This window comes from Periplaneta americana, chromosome 1 (assembly GCF_040183065.1).
Source record: "Periplaneta americana isolate PAMFEO1 chromosome 1, P.americana_PAMFEO1_priV1, whole genome shotgun sequence".
NCBI classification, from domain to species: domain Eukaryota; kingdom Metazoa; phylum Arthropoda; class Insecta; order Blattodea; family Blattidae; genus Periplaneta; species Periplaneta americana.
In genome coordinates, this window is record NC_091117.1 from 164,460,397 (window position 1) to 164,480,217 (window position 19,821).

Here is a 19,821-nt window from a genome sequence, read left to right on the forward strand (position 1 = left end):
AGTAGGAGCCAAGACTCCCTTTGCCGTCACTGCAACGAAAATGAAACTCTCCCTCATGTTTTTGGTTTCTGTACCAAGAGGGAGCTACTGAGGAATAATAGGCACTATATGGTCGGGAGTAACATTGCCAAATGCCTTAGGAGATTTGAAAATTTTGAAATCTGTGAAGGAATATCGTGTATCAACCAAAGGGTCCACTAAACATGTTGACATCATCGTAATCAACAGGAAGAAGAACATTGGCTTTGAAATTGACCCAAAAGTACGTTTTGAAAAGAGTGATACACAGAACAAAAAAGTAAATCATGAAAGAAAAGAGGCACTATGAACCTTGATTCAAATACCTGGAAGAAAAAACTACCATAAGGATACCTGAAATCCCACGTGCGCCTCCCCCCCACCCACCGACACACGCACACACACACACACACACACACACACAAATTAATTATATGGCTGTAACCAAATGGTGCCTCTTGTTATAGAGCAGCTATCCCTTTCCGGATTCTCTCTCTCAAGAATCTTACTATGTATTTGTATCATGCAAAGACAAAATAAATTTGTAATTTGTAAAAGAAGGTAACAAGGATACTGGTAATTACAGTAAAAATTACTAATAATAATATGATTATGAAGACTGCAGAGATATAAATAACCAAATGATGTCTCTGTTTTTGGCAACGGTAATGGAATATTCTTTCCGTAAATAAAATGTATCATCAATTATTTTATTTAGATATTTTCATACATTAAAAAATGTGTACAACATTGTGATTCTAGTTTGAAAACTGTCGTTTTTATATATTTCTATATGATGAACGACACTTATTAAAAGTACCAGTACTACCTTCTCGTAGCTGATAACCATTGTCTTCATATTTTTTCAGTTGAATGGTTGCTAAGAATGTTGAATAAATAATGTCAATGTTTTTGATAACGGTAGTGGAATATTTTTTCTGTAAATAAAATATATCGTAATTATTTTATTTAGATTTTTCATACATTAAAAAATATGTACAACATTGTGATTCTAGTTTGAAAACTAGTTTTTATGTTTTTCTGTATGATGAAAGACACTTGTTAAAAATTCTGGTACTACATTCTTTTAGCTGATATTTTATAACCATTGCCTTCTAATTTTTTCAGTTGAATGGTTGCTAAGAATGCTGAATTATTCTCTTTCTGAAGACACGTTTTCATCAGGATTTAAGAGATTTATGCTTGACAGGTAAATATATTTTCAAATTGATTCAATTATATACATAGTGATGCTGATAAAATATAACGATATAGAGATTAATAGCAAGTCATTGTACCTTTCACCTCGTAGCATAACCAGTACTTACTACCCTCAGTATCATTCAAATTTTTCATTTGATAAACTTGAGGTTATTTCAACAGATAATTAACAATACGATTTCTTTTCAGAAACGAAGATTCTTTATAATTTAGAATCATGTTTCAAATTTTAATAGTTTACCATTGAAGCCTTATTTCTTCACAGAAGATTGTTTTTCATAAGTATTTTTAAAAGCAACAACTCAAAATACCTTAACGGTTTTAAATAATTATCACTGTGAAGAATAGCAGGTAGGAGAAATGAAGTGAAGCATAATGGTTACAATCTTAGGCACCGACCAAATACAATAATCTCATTGTTAAGGGGGCAACTTGCTCTAACTTGACATATTTTCAATTGAATAAATAAATTTTTAAGAGGTACGACAATTGAAATACGTAATGTGTGCATGCATCGTGGTCTAAGGCATCCTGCCTAGGACTCGCATTACCGAATGCGCGCTGGTTCGAGTCCTTATGGAGGAAGAAATTTTCTCATGAAATTTCGGCCAGTGTATGGGACTGGTGCCCACCCAGAATCATGGTGCACTTGGGAAGCTACGATAGGTAGCAAAATCCAGTTACGAAAGCCAGCTGTAATGGCTGAGGGATCATCGTGCTAACTAGACGATACCTCCATTCTGGTTGGATGATTGCCCACCTCTGCTTCGGCATGTGGATATGAGGCTAGCAGCCAGATGGTCGGTCATGGGCTGTTGTGCTTCGGATTGTTATTATTATTATTATTATTATTATTATTATTATTATTATTATTATTATTATTATTATTATTATTTAGTTCTGAAAAGTTAGACACCCACCACTCCTTTTAAATACCAAAGCCAAGACAAAAATGAACTCTTGATTGTTTTACTGTTTTGCACCTACAATGGCTTTAGCTTTTAACGAATAGTACACTGCACATAAAACTACTAAAATATTTTAAACCCTGCTCTTATATCTCTCTCTCTCTCTCCCTTCCTTTCCCTCTCTTCTTCCCTCCTCATTCCTCTTTCCTCCCTCCTCATCTTTCCCCTCCTCCTCTATCCCATCCCCTCCACCCCGCTCTCTCTCTCTCTCTCCCCCTCCCTCTCATCATTAACCTAATGTATCTTCAATTCCTCGCAGATCTTAGTTCATATCTCACCATTGTTTCTTTTATTATTCTATAATCTACAAAAAATTAATTTAATTTATTGGTTAATAATAGTAATTACTTATCTTCAAGATGATTATACTCTTGATGGAAATTTCAGTTGAAATGCGAATTTTTTAGTTTTCTTTATGATATTGTTGCTGAATTATAACTAACAATAAGGAATGTATATTAATGATCGAATTGCCTTACTTTTGCATTTGTTTATTTATTTATTTACTTATTTTTTCATGTATTATTTACTTATGCCTATTAGTTACTCATTCATTCTTTTTCAGGCTATATTCAATATATTCTGATGAGGATCTGTGGTACTTCTTAATGAAAGAAGGCTATTTGCAAGAGATTTTGGATGAAACTTTCACAATAGAAGAACTTGCAGATATATGGCTAGGAACGCAAAGGTATCCTATTGTGACAGTTACGAGAAATTACGAAGATAAAAAGGCCATTATTAGTCAGGTAATATGATTAACTCACTTAAAAAGTATGCAAGCTAAAGTACAGTACCGATAACTGACTTTAAATATAGTAAGTCTTATGTACCATGTTTAAAAAACTTCTCTCACAATAAATAACTCTACCTTTATTATAATACTGGGTATCATCAGTGTTTGCTTGACATCGGCAGTAGGGTAGACACATGCAGTGATCTTGCTCTCACGAAGTTGCCACTTCTTTTTGTCATATCCTTTGCAAAATGCATACTATTTTTATACAAGTCTGACATTACAGTTATCCATAAGAAGTGGCAACGTCGTATCGTATCACTTAGACATAATACACCTATTACTTAACTGTGTGCCTTTCTTGCACTCCTTGAAGATGAAATCAGAGGTTATTGTTTCGTTATCTTAAGCACATCCTCTGTTATTAATATCTAGAGTTGTTGATTATAGGCGAAGGTTTTTTAAACATGGCACAAACTATACCTTTTGGATTAAGATGGAATAAATTAAGATTAAAGATAAATCGATGTTGCAGATGAGTGAATGACACCTAATTACTATTATATAGTATAAGCAGTGAGTACAAATTCATGCACATGCTACTGTAACTTAATTTTTTTCTCAAAAAGAGTAAAAACTGCTGTTTTTTATGTTCAGTGGTTTAGATTTCGAGTTACATGTAATCATCAAATGAAGCAACTAACAGATATTTTAACGATGGCTGCACTGTATTTAAAGAAGTGTTCAAAGCATCCCCCCTCCCCACTATTGTCATTGTTGACCGTAGAGATGGTTGCGGAGTATAAATATTGATCCTCTCAGAGCTGCAAGAACGATGTCATCAATTGCCTTCCTCTGTAGGCCGAAACGTTGCCAGGTCTGAAAGAAGAAACCGGGAATAGTTCCGCGCGCTCCAACCATAAGGCCTATTACTTCAATTTGTTGTAGACTGTATTTGTCCATGAAATATGGAACGGTACGTACATAGATGTCGTTTTTTTCCCTATTTACATCTTCAGGCTGGCTCTTTTGTTTTTCAAATCTAACGGTGGGATCGATGATGTAGCCATTGTTGTTATTTGGCGGGATGGCAATCATGTCTATTCTTCTTGTACTGCCATTGTCTGCCAGTCCGTGAACTTCTTCGAACACTTGAAAATTTATTAATCTAAACTGTTCGGCGATCATCGAACGAATTCTATGGTGTCGTGAGTTACGGAGTACTTCACCGTGCGGACAAGAGCCCAGGACATGTGCAAGTGTTTCTGGCTCTCTGTGGCATCGCCGACAGAGGATGTTGTCCCGAGTCCTGCCCAGAAGGGAACGTATGGAAGACACGTGTACAGTTTGGCTGTTAAATATCTAAGATTTATGTATCCTAAATATCGACAAAATTCCCGTGTACTTAGGCTGACCAGAATTATTATTATCCAGCAGGGGATATCGGCAATTTCAAGAAAAACTACGAACACTTACCCAGTCACTCTCCACTGAAATGTAGAAAATACATGTAACAGTAGATACAATGATAGAACTTTGCACACTAAATTTGTAGAGTATCTTAACTTTTTTAATTAAATGCATAAACATATGTAACTCTTATACATAATTATATCCACTAAGAATTCAATTTCAGTACTGACGCATGCATGGAAATCTTTCACATAATATTGTACACACTGAACTCTAACACACATATTTTACAAGTACTTGTCTGAAGAATGTATCTTTTTAAGGATATGTTTATTCCCATACAGCTTCACACTAATGAAAGTTTGTTTTCACTTTTAACAAAGCTTCAGCTGTTTCAACTTTCATTCTTGACTTTTCATCAGTCCAGATTGAGTTCATTGTGGAGAAAAGTCTTTCAACTGATGAATTACTTAGAAATTAGGAATATGCCTTTCAAATTCACTATGCCTTTCAAATTTGATGAATTACTGCCTGGAAGACACATCATTAATGACACTATCTTGAGAAGATTTTCAAATGGAATAGAATTTTTTTTTAATGTTGAAAAACATCATACCACTTTTCACCTGTTGATTTGTCACAAAATCCCTCATTTTTTTAACTGCAGTACTTAAAAATGCAGGTTGCGGCAGTTCTAATGCTTTCATACAATGCGAATGTTAAGATGACCAAAGAAGAAGATGGTATTTAATATGTTCTTCTCAAAGAGTGCAGAATATCTCATACTGTGCTCACTGGTTCTTCTGTCTCATACTAAGGACCGTTCATAAATGTGCATGAATCACAGCAGTTCCGTCACAGTACTTAAATAGGCCTATTTATGTGTAAAATGTTATTGAAATAAAATCAAAGCTTCTGGGGACAAAATTAATTTCCGAGGACATTTGCTCCAGAGTTTCACCCCTTTTTTTTCAGAAGAAAAGCACTGATAATAATAATAATAATAATAATAATAATAATAATAATAATAATAATAATAACAAATGCCCAGACATACTGTAGTCTGACAGAATAAGTCGTGTGGAAATGTGTTGTTGTTATCTAATGTCGGGCTTTGGCAACGAAGCCATTAGCGTTCTTGCTCTCCAATATTTCTCTGTGGTGGATCCATCAGGTAGAACTTCACAGGTTATGAGATGATCTTCAGTCATTTCTTCTTCTTTGTTGCATAGAGGGCAATTTGGATTTGTGTAAATTCCTATTTTATTCAAGTGTTTGGCCAAATAATCGTGTTCTGTAAGCAGTCTGAATTTTGCTACTGCAGATTTACGTGAGATTTCTGGAATAATTTCTGGTTTTTTTTATTAAAATGCTCCATTTTTTATCTTTGGCTTTGGTACATAGTGCTTGGTTTTGCTTGATTTTATATTTATTTTTAATTAGTCTTTTGATGGATGTAAAAGGTAGGCTTGTATTTGTATTCTGAATTAAATTGGATCCTTAATGGATCCTTTATCGTGTGGAAATGTTGTATTGCCTTTTCAGTTATAGAGCCTTGTTCTCATTATTCTGATTCAGTTTTACCAACAAGGAATTTCATGTTATGTTCAAAATTAAATACGATTATTTCAGTACCGGTAAGAGATTTGAACACTGATATTATTTTGTTTTGTTTTATTTTTGTTACAGCACACTTTTATAAAGCAAAGACCTCACACTTCAAGTGAAAATGAAACTCTGTGGATAATTCCTATTATGTACCTGAGCCCAAGCAATCTGGACACTAGCAAGATGCGAACTTCTGCTTGGATGAACAATGAAAAGGAAGTTAATATTAGTGGACTTCCAGGCTCTGATGACTTCATAATTGTCAACCCAGAAGAAATAGGTAAACATGTTTATCATTAATATATCACTCTCGTCACATGATATGTAGCCTATAAAGTGAAACAATAACGGTAACATCTTACATGTGTAGAATATCTATTAATTATGAAAATTATTTTGTAACAATGTATACTGGTACTATTTTGTGAAAAGCTGTTATGAATCAGTCAATATTTATCACCACCAGAACTTCCTTCACCACTACCACCATTACTGGCTTTTTTTTTTCTTTTGGCCTTGCCATTACAGTCACTCTTATTATTACCATTAGTAAGCCTACTATGAAGTTTTATATGATATTCTTATTGAATTTGGTATTCCCAAGAAACTAGTTCGATTAATTAAAATGTGTCTCAGTGAAACTTACAGCAGAGTCCGTATAGGCAGTTTCTATCTGGTACTTTTCCAATTCACTGTGGGCTAAAGCAAGAAGATGCACTATCACATTTACTTTTTAACTTTGCTCTAGAGTATGCCATTAGGAAAGTCCAGGATAACAGAGGGTTTGGAATTGAACAGGTTAAATCAGCTTCTTGTCTATGCGGATGACGTGAATATATTAGGAGAAAATCCACAAACGATTAGGGAAAACACGGAAATTTTACTTGAAGCAAGTAAGGAGATAGGTTTGGAAGTAAATCCCGAAAAGACAAAGTATATGATTATGCCTCGTGACGAAATGGGAATATAAAAATTGGAAATTTATCTTTTGAAGAGGTGGAAAAAATCAAATACCTGGGAACAACAGTAACAAACATAAATGATACTCGGGAGGAAATTAAACACAGAATAAATATGGGAAATGCCTGTTACTGTTCGGTTGAGAAGCTTTTATCATCTAGTCTGCTGTCAAAAAATCTGAAAGTTAGAATTTATAAAACAGTTATATTACCGGTTGTTCTTTATGGTTGTGAAACTTGGACTCTCACTTTGAGAGAGGACCATAGGTTAAGGGTGTTTGAGAATAAGGTGCTTAGGAAAATATTTGGGGCTAAGAGGGATGAAATTACAGGAGAATGGAGAATGTTACACAACACAGAACTGCACGAATTGTATTCTTCACCTGACATAATTAGGAACATTAAATCCAGACGTTTGAGATGGGCAGGGCATGTAGCATGTATAGGCCAATCCAGAAATGCATATAGAGTGTTAGTTGGGAGGCCGGAGGGAAAAAGACCTTTGGAGAGGAGATGGGAAGATAATATTAAAATGGATTTGAGGGACGTGGGATATGATGATAGAGACTGGATTAATCTTGCTCAGGTTAGGGACCAATGGCAGGCTTATGTGAGGGCGGCAATCAACCTCCAGGTTCCTTAAAAGCCAGTAAGTAAGTAGGCCTACTATGAACAGCACCACAGCAACCGAACCAAGCTGCCTCCTCCTCATCATCATGATCATCATTTGTCTTTAAATATAGGACCTCTGGCACATATTTTAACTTCATCTTTGTAAACCAATGTTAGCCATTCACAAGTAACGAGACTCCCTTCTCATATGGTCAATATGGCGGAAGGCTATATCTTAAGACAACATAGGAGAAAGAAAAAAACAAGGGACACACGCCCGGTTCCAACGAGAAAGAGTTGAATTTCGTTTTTTCTGTGGTGGAATTATAGGCTTTATTTTTCAGTAGATTAATTTTAACTTCGTAACTGTGCATTTATTTCTTCCCTCTGAAGGAAAGTGACTGAATTTGATATCGAATAAATGTTACATTGCATTGGTATCTACGAAGATATTTCCGTCTTCTAAACATATGAAGGCTAGACTTCAAAAAAGGCTGTAAGTGCCAAAAAAAATTAGAAAACAAATCATTCTTGTGCGACTAGTAATGTAATATTTTTTTTTTTAATCCAATGCCACCAGGTTGTCTTTTCGACATTTCTGGTCTTCTCTCCTGGTCTTGGCTTAGTTGTAACTCACTTCTGAGGTTGGGGCACCTGGACGGCGGAGTTACATTACCCTGATGATGGTGATAGGATGATTATGATAATGTGGTGCCAGGAGAGGTCTTAAATCTAAACTTAACCTAAATTCCAGACCATGGACGAACACAGGAATAATCCCCTATGCTCTAACCGGGAATCGAACCCGGGACCTCATGAACTATAGCCAGAAGCTCTGACCACTAGACCATGAGGCTGGTCAGTAATGTAATATATGTTTTGCACATCTATAGGAGAAGCTAGGCCTGAACTAAAATTACAATGGGTCTTATCATTTTTCTTAGTGGATTGAACCAGGGATATAGACTTTTTATTTATTTATTTATTTATTTATTTATTTATTTATTTATTTATTTATTTATTTATTTATTTATTTATTTATTTATTTACTTACTTACTTACTTACTTACTTACTTATTTATTTATTTATTTATTTATTTTTTTTTATTTATTTATTTATTTTTTTTTTTTGGAAAAACTAAACGATATTGACACTTTTTATGTCCATTAATCATATGTACACATTTTTCATCTGTGCTTCAGTGGCTGACCATGATAATATTTGAAAAATATTGGAGTGCAAGAGGTCAAATGACTATTGTCAAATGCCTGGCATTAGAAAACAACAACATATTTTTCATTAGAATTTAATTATAGGTATGTTTATGGTGAACTATGATCCACAAAATTGGAATCTACTGTCAGATTATCTTCAAAGTGGCACTTCACCAGAAATCCCTGCCTTGACACGTGCGAAGCTGCTGCACGATGCATGGAATATTGGTTACAGTGGAGAACTGGACATGACAACAGCACTTGACTTGACTCTATTCCTCCCACATGAGAAGAATTCTGCAGTTTGGTCACCTTTCCTCAATTTGGTGGATCATATTCATCGCCTTATTAGTGGAACTTCAGTCGAGCCAAAATTTGTTGTAAGTTACAAAATGTTCTTTGTTTTATAAAATGAAAATGAAAATCATATCTCTTTATGAATATATTAATATTGTCAATGCAACAACGGAAAATATCCTACCTAGTAGCATATAAACATTGTTCTGTGCAATTCATCTCTTTAGCAACTCAATTTCCATTCTTATCAATAATTATTTGACATACCTTGTCTGTACGTTTATTCTTACTTTTTATCATTCTTTCATTTTCCTTTATCGTTCTCTTCGAGTTACTTTTGTAAATTTATACAGCAGCCATGAACATAATTTTCTGTTACATGAGACAATGAATTTGAAATACTTTGTTTACTAGGAGGGCAGAGTAGCATGGGAAATGTAAACTGTGATCTGCGTCACCTTATCATAATTGCTAAAGCAGTCAGTGGCGAATTGTTAGGAAAGTGCCCGGTTAGCATAAGACTCTCGAAAACTTTTATTTAATTTGGACAAATTAATTTGGCAGCTTTAATTATAAACACTTTACGGTTTCTCCATCACTGAATTTATTTATATTACATACCGGTACGAGTTTCCAAGAAATTGCAAAACTGGCCAATAATATTTCATCATGTTGTTTACAATTATTCTCTTGAATATTCTAGCTTTTCTTAAGGTTAAAATACATTTGCGCGTTCTGAATCTAAAAACACTTTCAAAAAATCATATTTAGTATTTTACACAAATTCTATGTTTATAAATTTCCTTGGAAAGTAGTATATACAAACAATATTTAATTTCCAGCGTGTTTTTTTATGCTGCAGGGAGTATGGTAATGTCGTATAATACATTTATTAGTGCATATTAGGGAGAGTTGTGGAGTTGCGCGTAAAAATACGTAACTTGTCATAAATGTAAAAATAAATGTAATAAATTCAAAACCTGTTGTAATATATTAATTAAACAAAATGTTAAATAATTGTTAACTCGAGTTCCAAGGCTACCAGCATGCGTTACTTGTGGTAATTCATACATGTCTTCATAGTAAGTGTTATAATATATTCTATTCTTTGAAATGATATGCCGACACCACACAATGTTTTCACTTATTGCTTAGCTACTCACCACACTGATATACATTTTGTCACTGTGTTTTCCACAGTTCCCACCGGCATCTTTTGTCTTTATTTTTTACTGAACTTCTTATATCATTGTTGTAATGGATAATGTCTTTGTGCATATTGTCGACTTTCTTTGTTTTTCTTTACCTATTGACAGAAGAAGTCTTGTTCATAGAGGCCAATATTAAAAGAGAAAACACAAAATCTGTTGTCCTTTTGAGAACTCTGTGGATATTTTCTCAGAGGTGGCGCCTTTGACTTTTACAACAAACTTCAAGATTATTCGTGATCATATTGTGATCTGAAAGATATTACATAATATGCAGGGTGTTAAGAAAAGGGCATAATATTTTGGGAGGAGGTAGTATTCATACAAGCAAGAAAAAAATGCATAATAAATATGGATCCTAAAATTAATATATTTGAAGGAAGGAGGACTGTTAAACTGGTAGGTAGGCTTATTGTAACCACAGCATATCTTTTCATGTGAGCTCTTTGGTATGTCACAGCTGTCTATTTACTCTTTAGTCTACTGTATTGCAATACGAAACGAGCAAAGAGCTGATATTAGGAGATATGGTGTTGTTACAATACCAATTTCACAATCCTTGTTCCTTAAAATATATTAATGACCCATGTTTATTAGACTTTTTTTTTTTTTGAGGGAGGTGGGATATGATGGTAGGGACTGGATTAATCTTGCTCAGGATAGGGACCGATGGCAGGTTTATATGAGGGTGGTAATGAACCTCCAGGTTCCTTAAAAGTCTTAAGTTTTATGAATAGTAACATGTCTCAAAATATTAGACAGTTTTTTCTTAACACCTTGTATGTATAGTACATTTCGCCACTCAAATTATTTTCATTTCTGTAATTATAAATGAAACTATTTAAAATAAGTTCGCCGAGTTAGCTCTGTGGTAGGGTGTCTGTCTTCAGACTAGTCAGCCCGGGTTCGATTCCTGGCGGGATGAGAAATTCCATGTAAAATTTCTATCTCAGGACTAGGAGAGATGGCGGTGCACAATTTCTAATCACTAAATTGTGCACCAATATGCCTGGGTTAAATCCCAAATCTCTCCGCAGTGCATATGAAGAGAAGGCATAATTATGTCACTGTTGATAGTGATGGGGATTTTAAGTCTGGCAGCCCCCTTGGTGCTATTCGACAAAAGTAGGCTACGTGCCGGCACCAGGTTTCCCCTTCTCCCTTCCTCACCTTCATCATCATCCTCATCCATTCCCTACACTACACTTACACGAACACTAACACATACACTCACTCTAGTACAAGAGACATAACTCTTCACAGATACACATCATGCATAACATGGCCCGCCGAAGTGGTGTGCAACTTGAAAATGGGCCACAGTCCTGTCGTTTATCCTCAGTATGCGGAACTTGAATCACGCAAGTGAAGTGTATAGGCATTAGACACACACACACACACTATTTAAAATAAATGCTTGCCATTTATATTGTGATGGTATTTTATTAATTTACTCCCGTGATAATAATTTATTATGCCGTGTATAAAATCGTGTTAAGATTAGTACCTCGACGCGATGTAAATTACGTGTAATATATAATTTGTGCGGCCGAACCTGGTAATAGGACTTTAGAGCATAACACACAATGTATGTTCTCACTCTTCCATTTAAAAATCCATAGTGGCACTTGTCGCAGACAAGGTCTGAGTTGAGATTTTTCTCGGGGTAGGTTGAGGGTTAGCAAAAAAGATCGTAAAAGGTCACAGCGTTGGATCGTAGTGCTCCTCGCGAAAATTTCATTCCATGTTCTTCTCCTCTAAACAGCAAAACAACTTCTCCTTCCATTCCACATGAAAGTCGTTTTTTCCAGCCCAGGTCGATGGCATTTAAGTGTATTTAAATGCGACAGGCTCATGTCAGTAGATTTACTGGCATGTAAAAGACCTCCTGTGAGACAAAATTCCGGCACACCAGTGATGCTGATATAACCTCGTTAGTTGCGAGCGTCGTTAAATAAACCATATTAAATAAATAAAGTAGTTTTTAACACGTAAACACTAATTTGATAAGCCATGATTCCACCTCTGATACTGAACATATAATCTGCCCACACCTCGACCTAAGAGATGGAGTTGAGGTTAGGGGAGAAAGGTAATAAGACAGTGATGTAATACAGTGCGATAAACATTGACAAAGCCATTTGAACACAAATCCTCAGATGAGGCACAAATGCCCATGGCTGGTACAGTATGTCTTTCTGATATCTTGATCATTTGGTGTACTGATTTTGCCATATTTCTTTGTTTCAGTTTTGTTCCTAAATCATACTCTTCATGCTTCATTCTGCTTAATCTGCTGTAAACAGAGCATTCTCGCTAACTAGACATTGTGGAATGAAAAGTTCTCTCCCCTCTTTCACCTTTATCTCCTTCTTTCCTTTTTTTCTTTCTCACCCTAATCTCTTCTTTTCTCCCCCTCTCTGACCTTCCTTCCTCTATACCTGTCTTTCTTATTTTACCATATAAAGTATTTATTTTGGAAAATCTTAATAGCTATCTGGTACAAAATCAGATCTTTTACATGTCATAGAAATAACATAGAGTTAAACTAATGTTTATTTACTTCTTGTTCTTTCTCTATATGCTAATGCTTATTTTTCCTGTTTACAGAAATACATTTTAAAGTTATTATCTACACAATCGCAAGATGAAGACTGGGTTTATTCAAATTTATGTGCCTATGGATATGAACCCTATGTAGCCAAAGGAAGAGAAAGCTACAACAAATGGATGAATAGCAATGAAAAATCTCTTGACTACGAGTAAGATACGCTTACTTTTTGTTACTGGCAGGTCTTTTGTATTCTTTCAATTAGGAGACTGGAAATATATGAATGTAAATAAAATGAACTATTTTACTTCATATAATTTGTCTCTTTGTCGTATGTTTTAATTACATTATGTAGGCCTTATAACAATATACTGATTAACTAAAAATTTACCATATTTAAAAATTATGTTAAATAAGTAGGAATAGGTCTACACATATACAGGATGAACAGTTCAGTTGTTTATCTCATCTGTGAATGCTTTAGCACAGACGAGTATTTTTGTATCAATGCCAACAGGCTGCAGTACTATTGCTTCTTTTTACTTACATATTTGTATCAGTTTTTTAATGATATTGTATCAACTACAAGATTATCTACCGTCAATGGAATTGGTGATAGTGGGATGGTATTTTGACTAGGTGAATCTGAGGATTCGTCATGGGATTATTTGACATTTGCCTTACAATTTGGGAAAACCTCGGAAGAAAGCCAATTGATAATCAGTCCAAGTGGGAATCGAACCCACGTCCAGACTGCACCCTCAGATCATGAGTCTAGCTCATTATCCATGAGCTATGTCAGTAACTTACTGAGTAACCACAAAGGACAAAATAAATTAATTAATGTAATACGTATTTCAGTCCATAAAGACTTTTACAAGATTTATATGTACTAGCACAGTCAACTTGTGAAGTTCAAGAGGATTTCAAGATAGATTTCATGATGAAAAAGTAACAAGAAGTACAGATATTAGCATAGATTTCTCACCAAAGAACATTTGGATACACAGAAGAATGTTTGGATGACATTGCTTACAGTTTAGAAAATTTCCTCTGCATCTTTTGCGGCAAACGGCAATATTTTGTGGTTCTGTACGCATAGCTACGAAAGTATTAATGGTAAACCCACATAAAATTACTATGGTATAGGTACTACAATTCAGAGACTTTGTATGTAGGCTCAATTTTGTGGATAGACTCTAAAAGAAAAAATTGACCTTCACCTTCTCCTGTTTTCGGGTTAGGCTAGGTTCCACCTCCATGGTTATGTAAATTCCAAAAACAATTGATACTAGAGCTTCGTAAAACCTGACCACCTCCTCAATGAAGTGCCCTCCATGATTCGAAAATAGCAGTACCATTAATACTGAGAGAGTTAAAGGACCATTTTCTTTAGAAAACTTTTATTTATGTCTTTCCCCCTTTTTTTTTTTTTTTTTTTTTTTTTTTTTTTTTTTTTTTTTTTGTGGATTGGGAGGAAAGGTAATTTGTTTATTTTCAACAAGATTCTGCCAGTGCACATACAATCAGAGTTTCAATGAAAGCAGTTATGAGCTGTTTGACGATAGGATTATTAGCAATAATGTCTGGCTCTCTAGATCCCCGATTTAGATGCTTATTGGGTGGGATAGGGAGCATCCTTAAGAACTTAAGCTCTAGTAAGCTTTTTGTGCACTCGTTATGGAATGAATTGCGTACCGATTATGCTGCTAGACTAAGCTGACCCCACCATCCACCACACAACACATTCCTTTCTAGTCATCAAATCCATGTACCATACCTCTAGTGGTGGTCTGCTTTACCTCGTAAATCAGTTTTGAGTCATTGTGTCCCCTTCAGGAGGAGAGAAGAACCGGAGGGAGGTGGTCCAACGCTTCTTTTGTATACATATAAGTTGTCCAGAATCCACCACCATTGCCATCTATCAATGGACAAACCATGAGGCACTGTGCATGGTGGACGATTCATTCAGTATTGTACAAGCACAAGTGACGCCTATTTTTCGAAATGGAAATGATAATGAAGAGGAATTGTGGAGAGTGTTGATGAAATGAGGGGGAAATTGAACGCCAAGGAAACCCTCATAAACTTGGCTTTGCCACAAATCCAACTCCGCCGCCACTGGGATTTGAACTTAGGGTCCACAGTCGTTGCAAGCCAGCTCTCTGCCAACTGAGCTATCAAGACGGCTATTCCCTGACTTAACTCCGTATGACTTCCATCTCGAGAAGAGAATTGAAAAGGAAAGTGTGCAAATCAAATCCCCACACCCTGGTTGAACTGGAAAACTGTGTTCTTAAAAACTGCCTCCATTTCTCGAAGGAAACTGTATTGAGTGGTGAGTAATTTCTTAAACGTGCCAAAAATAGGTGGTCCATTTCAGTAACTCCTTGGTTAATTTTGGTGAATAAATTATTTTTTAAGGTTTATTTCATTTTAAATTAATGCGGAAACTGTCTGCTGTTTCGTTTGCATTTGAAACACTGAATAGTATCTGTAATCGATGAGTTGGAATGCTTTCTGACGAAGATGGAAGCTGAAAGTCAGCTTGCAGAAAACCACTCAACTGTTCACTCCAATTTTCGTTTGCAGATACTTTGTAGTTAAAGAAAATCTTACAAATGCCTCCATGATTATTATTTACTAAAATATATTTGTATAAATAGTATCTACTGTATGTTAATTAAAAAAATATCATTACTTGCAGGAAAATGAATTGTGTATTTCAATTTATAAGAAGATATGGTGCTTGTCACTTGTCTTAAAAATAAGGCAATATAAATTTCTTCTATAGCAACGTAATCACAAAATTCATATTTTTGTAGAGGTTTTCACCCCTTTCTCCTGATAAGTCTTATTACTTGGCATTGATTTTCCCTTTTGTCTTATCTGCACAGGACAGTTTTTAATAATACTGTAGCTCTACTGTGTTGCATATATAACCTCAAGTTACTATACTATATTTTCATAAATACTTCTCATTCCCTATTATCAGCTCCGGTTTTTAAGATGTTGTTCTTGTCATCACTGCCAGTGTTGAACCATATACAGTGAAACCTCTCCTTACAGACACTCCCAAGATACGGACACTCCTCATATACGGACAGACTTTTATGTCCCAACTGAAATAATATAGAAATAATGATAAATTTAACTCTCGTTTACAGACACACTCACACTCAGACATGGACAGCTGTTTCACAGTCCTAAAGCTTGCTTTACCTCCTGACTGCGGACAGAACTTGGGTTTCAAGACCTAATGTGAAACAAAAATGGAAAAGAACTGAACAGAAATTCTTTTAACATGAAAGAAGACAATAAGGGTCTCGTAGGCTACCACTAGCCCAGCCGGTTACCCCTTGTTAGCTGGAAGCGGGTGGATAAACAAAATCATAAAATTTAACCTGTCTGATGGATCCAAGGTTTCCGCAGTCGTGAAATTGTATTCGACATATGATAGGGTTAGTAGGATTACTCTCTTCACTTCAATCAGTTTTTCTGTTTCGAGAGACATGGCACCTGAACGTAAAGGTTAAGTTGAAAACTGTAAATTACAGTACTGCATAACTATACACCTGGAATAAAATTGCATGGCACAGTACTGTATTTTCCTTTTTCGGTCTTATCTACTATAATTCAAAGTTGCAAAGAATTTACTGTAGTGCAGTAGATTGTATTTAGAATTAAACTATAGTAATACATTTCATTTAAAGCGTGAAGGGATACATAATGCATATTATAAATTTACTGTTAGATTGGGGAGCCTCCCTCCCAATAAAGAGCACTTCCCAGATGCGGACAGATTATTACACTCCTTCAATATCCGTAAATGAGAGGTTTCACTGTAACATTATCTCATTGAAATTTATTTCCAGTGTGTCAGTGAGGGACTTGTGTAATGCTTTAAAATGGGGAAGCTATGAAGAATATGAGTTTGGCTTGCAACAACTTCAGAAGTATCCTGACAATAATGCTGATCTCTCTGAAAAGCGCTCATTTCTTCTGTCTGCTTTGGCAGCATGTCCTCTTCACGCAGAGAAAACTAACAGGTATTTAAAACAAAAAAAAATGTTTGTACCAAATATTTCACTTAGAAGTCATTGAAGTCACAAGTTGTAATGAATAGATTCAATAAAGACTGCATCATTACCGTATTTACTCGAATATTTCACGCACTTTTTTCCCGCATTTTCGATCTATGAATTAAGGGTGCGTGAATTAAGCGAGGAATTTCACAAGCTGGTATTTTTAAGGGTAAAAATGACAAAACTACAATTTTTTTTAAGAGCTTGTTTTTGTTTCCTCCAGTAGCGAATATTAAATTCTGGAACTGTGAATTCACGTCCAGCTGCTCTGTTGCCATGTGTTTCTGCATACGCAATAACTTTTAATTTGAAGGACGCAGTATGACTCGAATATTGGGATTTACCATTCATTGTTAAAACTTTTAACAGACGGCTTTTGACAGGTTTCCCTTTTCGAGTCTCAAACTCAACTGATGCGATCCAACACAAAGCTTTCAAACCACCCTTATTCAAATGGTAGGGGGAGATCAATACCCTATACCGGTATTTTTAAAGGACTTTCATAGACGAGAAGGGTGCACCTGTAACAGGTAGCTGTCCGGTCCCAAATACCGCTATGCACTCTCTCGTTACGGCATTTAAGATATCGTACATTGAGGGCTCCTCAACATAGCACACCTCATTACTTCAAGTTTCAGCATGTACTTGTTACAGTATTTCACGAATATTAAATGCGTGAAATATACAAGGAAATTAATTTATTAAATTATATAGTAAATAATTTGGGTGCGTGAAATATGCGATGGCGTGAATTACGCGAGTAAATACGGTATTCTTATGGTGAAAGATTGAAAAAAAAACAGACTTGTTTTAATATTTTTTACATACTCATTATCCATCTTAATCAAATGATTTTATATTGCATTTCATTTGATATTTTGTGTTGAAAGAAATTACTTTTATGATGTGTAGGCCTAATTATACTCTGTGATGTAAAATTAACATTGAATTAATTTTTTACAGTCTTCTGAAGTTAGTGTTTCAAGATGAGCCACACAGATTTTCACGTAACGATGTATATGCTGTTGTATCACAGTTTTCAAACCATGCAACTGGCTGGACTACATGGTACGATTTTCTGAGTGACAATTGGAATCCTATCAGTGACAGGTATTATTATTATTATTATTATTATTATTATTATTATTATTATTATTATTATTATTATCGTCATTATTGCTGGCACTAAAAAAAAACAATGATTGTCTATTTGGCTACTCCAGAGTCAGACAGTAATGCTACTAGATACAGTAATTTATGACTAGGACTGGTGCTTTCCGTACCACAACAGAGAATTAAAGTTACATAGTACTTCCAGAGTTTCGCCACTGTGTGTAAGTCGCCTTGTAAACACTGCTCGTACACACAGTATACAACAGCAACTAAATTGATACTCAGCAGACACAAGGTATTCAGTAATAGGCGAGTGCATTGCATTAGTGGCCATCTGAGTCACAACTGAATGATTTTTTAAAAGCTCCTTCCATGCTGTGAATATTTCGGGAGATGGCACCAGGTTTACCTTTACCTCCAAGACTGGTGATAGTTCGTTGGGGAACGTGGTTAGAGGCTGCTTTAATAATATATTATGCCAAATATTTTCATACAGTTGTGGACGCAGTAAACGAGCTCAATATTGAAGACAGTTCTTTGCTTAGAGCGGCGAAATTCCTCATATCAGACTAACTCTTTCAAAATTTGCCAACAATTGAAAGAGATTTCAAACATGAAGCAAGAACAGTCACAATGTTGGAATCAGAAAACCAGAAAATTGTTGAAGTTCCTCAATATGTCGATGATTTTTCAGTCAAACTACAATTGAAGCAAAAAGCAGCGAAAGAAAATTTGTAAAATATGTTTTAAAAAAATGCATAATTTTTTACTATATTTTAAATTATAAAAGAAAAAGAAGAATCAAATACTGCGAAAAGTTGGCTGCACTTGAAATAATCGTGATATTCCTCATTTTTTTAATCACATTTGTGACGTGGAAAGAACATTTTCAGAATTCAAAACAGGTTTCTCCGAAAATCGGAGAAATTTTCGTTTAGAAACATTGAAAGTGTACACTGTACATTGCAATAAGTTTCGATAATGATGTAGCGGTATATCATCAGGCAGCATTATGGAGAAGAATTTATTTCAAGGTATTTTTGACGGAACAATATAATATATACATCACATTTCTCTTCAGACCACGCGAGCTGCTTGTGATGCAGTATACTTCATGTCCACAGGTCGGAAAGTGCCAGCCCTATGTATAACTTTCTGAACTATGCTGGTCTTCCATTACATTTTTGAAACGGGGTTATCTGGAGGGTAAAATTCAGGACTCTCGATGAAAGGATAATAGGCGAGAATAATGACTAGCAGAGTTAACATGGCCAGTAAAGTTCCTCTGCAGTCCTCTCATTCAGGGAAAAGATTCTTATACATGCCGTAAATCTACGATACAAGTTTATCAGCTTTATTTTCCTTTCGAAAGAAGACACATGAGGAATTTCTGTCACCATTAAAAATCCATCATCTTTAGCTGGAGTTGAATCTGTGAATCTTGGTTCCAGTCCTAGAGCGTCAAGGGTAACTTCCCAAAAACTTGTCATAGGAAAATTTCAGTTAATTGTATATTAGATCTATAACCCTAAAATTTGTACGAAACCACTTTTGCTCCAGCATGTGAATGAAGAATGTGTGGCGTACGTTTTGAGAATGTTTACTTGTCATTATTTTTTGTGTATTATATTTTTTGGTTAATTAACTTATTGTTCTAGGTATAAAAATGATGATCTCGTATGGAAAGAAATGATTAAATTAGCTACCCAACATTTCATTACTCAAGAAGGTCTTGATAAGGTTTGTATTCTGAAATCTACAAGCATGTAACAAATACCTAAGTAAAATAAAATATGTTTATTTTTTATGTAATAGAA

At 35.0% G+C, this 19,821-nt stretch overlaps 1 protein-coding gene across 6 annotated transcripts in view; it reads left to right on the plus strand.

Moving 5' to 3' along the window:
* The window catches only part of LOC138703119 (aminopeptidase N-like), a 37,778-nt gene that overhangs the window by 16,723 nt on the left and 1,234 nt on the right, over positions 1–19,821 (plus strand). For all 6 annotated transcript variants that reach the window (XM_069830727.1, XM_069830746.1, XM_069830717.1 and 3 more), the window contains 8 exons: positions 1,147–1,228; positions 2,773–2,956; positions 6,046–6,244; positions 8,853–9,130; positions 12,866–13,017; positions 16,682–16,855; positions 17,855–18,001; positions 19,663–19,744. In XM_069830727.1, coding sequence (XP_069686828.1) covers positions 1,147–1,228; positions 2,773–2,956; positions 6,046–6,244; positions 8,853–9,130; positions 12,866–13,017; positions 16,682–16,855; positions 17,855–18,001; positions 19,663–19,744 — 1,298 coding nt within the window. The remainder of the gene's footprint in view (positions 1–1,146; positions 1,229–2,772; positions 2,957–6,045; positions 6,245–8,852; positions 9,131–12,865; positions 13,018–16,681; positions 16,856–17,854; positions 18,002–19,662; positions 19,745–19,821) is intronic.